General features: G+C 40.8%; 1 protein-coding gene across 5 annotated transcripts in view; it reads left to right on the forward strand.

Moving 5' to 3' along the window:
• The window catches only part of CIB2 (calcium and integrin binding family member 2), a 52322-nt gene extending 47236 nt beyond the window's left edge, over positions 1-5086 (forward strand). For all 5 annotated transcript variants that reach the window (XM_017816781.1, XM_017816782.1, XM_017816779.1 and 2 more), the window contains exon 6: positions 3974-5086. In XM_017816781.1, the coding sequence (XP_017672270.1) occupies positions 3974-3995 (22 nt within the window). In that variant the 3' untranslated portion in view covers positions 3996-5086. The remainder of the gene's footprint in view (positions 1-3973) is intronic.
• The last annotated feature ends 914 nt before the right edge of the window (positions 5087-6000 follow it).

The raw sequence follows: 6000 nt of genomic DNA on the forward strand, positions 1-6000 counted from the left end.
CCTGCTGACATAAAGAAGGGTTTCCTTCCAGCTCCTGGCCAAAACACTGACCAGACAGTTTCCATATGGATAGCAGCTTCTATATGGATAGCAGTATAAAAAAAACAATTTCTTAGCTGGAAATATATGTAAAGAAAGTATTAGAATCCTCTTGAGATGCTGATGCTTCTCAGGGTACATCAATATGGTTTTTAACCTTTGGAGCTATATTGCAAAATGAAAATATAATAGAAAAAAGTCTCAGAGGTGAGAAAAGAATGTGTAGGTTCTCTGATCTGGTTTCTGTTTCATCCAGAATTAACAGCTGCAGGAGAAGAAGGTGACAAGGTGGCAAGACCACTTTTATCCGAACCAATGGAAGACTTGATACCTCTGCTTTATTGTGGTTTACTGTTCACTTTGCCTGTATAAGTTTGGGGGGTTTTTTTCAGGATATTCTTAGTCATATTTTTCCTGTGTGCACTGCATCACTGACTGACATATTTGTTAATACTGAACCTCCTGATCTGAGGAACTTGCTCTCATTTTTAAAATACTGTGTAAATGTTGCATTCTAAGCGAGACAGTGATTTTGGGGTGGGAATCATTGAAGTTTAATTGCCACAACAGGGACACCCAGGTCTGATGGGGCCTCTCTGGCAGTAGCCAGGGCCTGCCAGTTTGTGACAGACTGTGTGACATGGGACAAGAGGGCAATTCCTGTAGCTGATCCCTCAGCACAGAAAGCAGTTCCTGTTCTTTGGGTTCAGTGGTGCCATAACAGTTGGACACGTTACCTGTTCATTTAATGAGACACTGCTTTCTTATCCCTTTCTGAATTAATCTCCAGCTCTATTCCTGGCCTCTCATTTTCCTTTCTTCTCAGTCTCCAGCTGTAATGTCCTTCTCAGGGGTAGCCATGGGCTGTGTGCAGCCACAGGCAGGGCTGTGCAGCTTCACTGGGTGATCTAATACAGGGTGTGCAAAGCTCAGGAAGTGGCTTAACACAGATCACCAGCCCTGTTTGCTGGGGTGAACTTACCCTGAACAGCTCCTTAATGTAGCAAAAAGATATGAAACCTGACATAGTCTCTTCTGAAACCTTAAGCAGGTCCATGGAACAAATACCAACCCATCAATGTCCAGAGACTGTCATCATTTCATTTGGTTTTGCACAACTCCACTTCTTGTGCCCAGTTGAACGTGTTCCAGAATTTAAATTCAAGGAAGCCCAGGAGTCTATTGAGTTATGCTTCCAGCTGCTCAGCTGTGAAAATTGAACACCTAGGAAGCAAAGCAGCAGCCACACTGAGAACGATTGCCAGGGAGCAATTGGAGTGCTGGGAACCTCAGGTTTCAGAGATTTTGCTGTGAAGCGATGGGCAATCGATATTTAGGAATATCTGATCCCAGAATACCAGACTGGCACCTGGTGTAGGATCCTCTTGGAAATGCTGAATAACTTAACAAAGCCTCAGATGATTTTTATTTGTGGTAAAGGATTTCTTATTCTGTTCTTTGCCTTTTTGCCCCACCTAAAGCCGCTTCTTCACATTGTAAAAGGAGGAAATGCAGGATTCAAGGCAGTTAAGTTTTGTCCCCAGTTCTGCCACTGCTTGAGCAGGTGATTTGTGCTGAGCCACAGATCATTTTTTCTGTCTGCTGCTATATGGGACCAGGGCTTACCTGGCTTCTGATAAACACTGAGGGCTTTTATAATAGGAACTGTAAATTCTCATCATCATTAACATGAGACCTGCAGTTACTGAGGAGGAATATCTTCTTTGCTCTGTGGAAAACCTTTGAAGGCCAGGTTCTCATAACAATGTGCACTCAGTTTTGAAGCACTTTTTTTACACAGCTCAGGGTGTTGGTGTTTTTCAAGCTGTCCTGTTATCCTACACAGCAGGTGTTAATTTTGGCACCATGATCCAGGCTTTGACTTGGTGTGAGCTAAAGTTCATCCCTTGTACATAGACTGATTTTCCTTATCCCTCCTCTCTCAAACCTTTATTTATGACCCTGTGTGGGTTTAATCTCCCCCAGACATACTTTGTGCTGCTGTCAGGCAAATGAAGATGCAGTAAAGTCTGTTTTCTGATTTGTGCTGCTGTCGTTGAGGAACCCCTTTCAAACTGGAAGCAAACCCTGTTAGTGCTGCCCAGGGGGCAGATCTCTGTGTTTGGCTGCTCCCAGCAGCCTGACTGAGCTGTAAATGATAAGGACACTTGCTGGTTCAGAAAATTTGGTCCCAGGAGTTTTATTTCACTCAAAATTGTTACCATTAAGAAGCTGCTTGTAGTTTAATGGAAGTGTGAGCAGCCTGAGCAGTGTTCTGTTCTACAAGACTGGTTACGTTTTCCACAGGAAATTGTTTTATAAATCAACCTGGAAGTTTCAGCCTATTTGAATGCCTGAGGGTGAAACATGCTGTAACAACAGGAAATGGAGTTTAAGAGGAATATGGCATTAGGAATACCTGGGAGCTGCCAGACAGAGAAACAACAGATTAAACAAGATGATGGCACTGGAAATGCAGCATTTCTGAAACCTTTTGGGCCTTTGCCCAGACAACAGATGTTGTGACTCCAGTCCTACCTGAAGTTCTCTTATAGGGAATGTGCATCTCATAAGACCATCCCAACATGCAGATTAATTAGTTCTTAAGAACTCAAATTGGAGCTCGTGACAAATTGGCGAGAGATGCTCAGCAAAGAAACAGGGGAAGGGAATAATTTTTATCGGTATTTTTCAAAGAGCATTTCAGCTGCTTCTTAGGAAAAAGCTGAATCTTCAAAGGTCAAAATAACACTCTGATAAAAATAGAATTTTTTCCAATAAATAGATTTCCACTTAGGTGGATTTGGATGGAGTTTTTTTTAAGGAGTCATGCCCAGAATGTTTTCACATACAACACTACAGATTTTGTAGTTCCTAGATATTGCCTAAGAGGGAGTTAAATTTTTAAGAGTTTGGATTAATATGGGGCTCTAGACATTTCTTGAGTTGTGAACAAGATGTTTATAATTCCTTTTTTTTAAAAAAAAAAAAAACCTTAGTTCTGGTAAGCTCTTTGCATCGCTCTCTGCTTTCTGTCCCAGTCCTTAGGCTGGTGTGCCAGGCTGTGTCCAGCACATCTTTTACTGTCACCCAGATTGAATCAATTCCTAGAGACAAAGTCCTGAGGGACCAGGGGGAATGTAAACTTTTATCTCCTCCAAATACATACCACAAGCTTCCTTGAGTGAATTTCTGATCCAAATCTAATTGCTGTAATTAAAGCAATTTGGTAAAACAAAATCCCAAAACTGTACATCCAGAGCTTTTCAGCCTCTCAAATACTCCAAACGTTTAAGGTTTTCTTTGAGCAAGGGCAACAGAATTATAGAATTCACATACAAAAATACATAATAATCCCTTCTGATTTCAATCAGTCGAGAAAGAAACATCCAGTTTATCCTGCCATGACACTGAGCAGAGATTGCTGCCTGGAGACAGTGAGGTTTTAGGCATGTCTTCCTAAAATTGTCTCTCACTGGCCTGCTGAGATGCTCAGGAGCTCTTCTGAGAGCTGATGGCAGTGGAAAGATGTGCTGCTTGCCTGGGTCACAGTGCAAACAGAAAGGGGATAACAACCAGCATCTCTTTGTCCCAAAAAGAGAAACAACAACTTCCCCTGCCTAATTTGTCTTGTTTGGGAACCCAAAGGCTGTTCCAAAGCAAAAGTACCATTGGGAAACATTTATCTCTGCTCTATATCCAATAAATAGGTCAATTTGCACTTGATTTAATGCAGGGCTGAGCTCAGCCCTCTGAGCTGACATTTTCAGAAGATGGAATTTTCTCCCATCACGTTTAAATCTTCTCAGAGTGTGAAAGAAGAGAATCCCTTTCATTACACAGCCCCTTCCCTTTTGTACTTGAGGAAAAATATTGTGCATAGTGCATAGTTTAAACATGTTTAAACCTCTTAATCTTTTTCTTTCTTTTGCAGTACTTTCCACATCAGAATCTGAAGATGTTTCTGAGAGCCAGTGTTATCAGAAATGACTTTGCCAGTCCAGCCTTTCTGAATCTCAGGCACTCCAGGGGTTTCTGTCCTCTAATGAGGGCTTCTCAGAACTCAGCAGAAAGTACTGAAGTAATTCTGGTCCACAAGGAGACTGAAGCATCATGTGCTCTACAGGATACTTGGAACAGTCACATTTTTATCTTCACTGCTGGCCAAGCACTCTGGCAAAGATGGTTGGTAGTTGGGTTGTGGTTTTTGGTTTTTTCCCCCCCTTTTTTTAAACAGTCAGAATTGGAGTATTATTAAAGGTATTTCCACATAGTTTTTATATTTATGAATATTTAATACTGCTCTTAAAAGTGCAAAAAAAAAAAAAAAGAGAGAGAGAGAGAAGGGTTAGCTTTGGTGTGTTTTCCAAGAGGATTTGAAAGAAAGCACGGGCCTTAACTAATGAGATGCCTCTATCACTGTGTTGGACAGCTGGGGGTCTTGCACGGAAATTCTCTGAGGGGAAAGAACTGCAGCCAAGATCAAGCTCCCAGTGTTGAAGACAACCACAGCCCAGGTTTGCCTTTCAGCCTCTGAAATGGCAGCTGCTGGGTTTGGTGCTTACCTTCAACCAGTATTTTATGGGTCGTGGTGTCCTTATGAAACTTGAAACACTTGCCTTTTGTACACGAGATTCCTTCCTTCCCGAGGTCAGTGCTCCAACTGTGTCCTTACTCCAGTGGGGCTCCTGCATTTTACTCCCTCTGTGGGCTGGTGATGTCGAGTGGACGAACATGATCCCCTGGAACTCATGAAGAAGTTGAAGAAGCACAGAACTCCTCCTAAGGACATGAAAAGACATTTTCTTTCTAAACCAGCTATGCAATCTTTCCCATAAAGTGCATGAATGCAGCTCTATATTTCTCTTCCCCCTCCAGCTGGAAATCAGCTCGAGCTTTCTTTTTTTTCCACTTCCAGTATTGTTTGGGTACTGGGGCCTGGAGACAATCGTGTGTATTAATTACTGTTCTAACAGTCAATAGAAGGGCTCTGTCACCTACATGGCTTCTGTATCAAAGTCATCACCATTAAAACCTTTGAGTCATTCTCTTGTGCTTTGAGGATTTTTGAGGCTGAGCACAAACTAAATTGTTTGCTGGTCGTTATTCCAATGACTGTGAAGTTAAATCTTTCAAAGGATGAAATGTGGTGTTCTTACTGAAAATGTTGCTAGAGAAATTAACCTTTTTTATCATTTCTATAGGGATGGTGATGCTTATCTACCTCAGAAACTTCTGTATGGTGAGCTTGCAGGGTATTTGCTGTTCATGTTTACACACTGTGCAGAAAGAAGAAGTATTTATCTAGTAGCAGGGTTGTACATTAAAAGTGTCAGTGGAAATTCAGGATATTCAAGGTATACAGGACAGACTTGCCTAAGGTAGCACAGTGAAAATGAAACTTGTATGTTAGTAATAGCATTTATTTTTAAAATATGTTTCGAGTGATCATATTCAGTCATGTTTTTAGCACTTCAATGCTTCCTCCTACCAATTTCTGTTTAGATAAAGGAACCAAAACCTGAATTCCCTTACCCAAGTTAAAATTAACATAAATAAGTCCTGATATTCAGTTCTGATTGAGTAAGAAGATATTCAAGCCTCAGTGTTTTTCATTTTGAGCAGATTAAATTAGATGTTTTGCTTGAATCAAACTGTTTGCATGACATTGGTATGAAGAGGAATTATGTTAAAATTGCTTCCTACTTATTGAAATATCAGCCTAATTTTTTTTTAAAATTTCTTTCAAGATACACATTGAATCTTGAAAGCCTTGTGAGGTGTGTTTTTCTGTCATGTTTAGGATGTAATTGTAAACTAGCAGGTTGCATGATTCTGGATCAGATTATTCAGACCAAAAGGATCTGGTGCTGATGACATAGGTCAGTTCCTTTTGACATCAATGCTCTTCTTCTGTATCTTAAGATTTCTGTTAAATTCCTTTTTTCCTGAGAGCTGTGT

Source organism: Lepidothrix coronata, unplaced genomic scaffold (assembly GCF_001604755.1).
Source record: "Lepidothrix coronata isolate B3197 unplaced genomic scaffold, Lepidothrix_coronata-1.0 Scaffold58, whole genome shotgun sequence".
Classification (NCBI taxonomy): domain Eukaryota; kingdom Metazoa; phylum Chordata; class Aves; order Passeriformes; family Pipridae; genus Lepidothrix; species Lepidothrix coronata.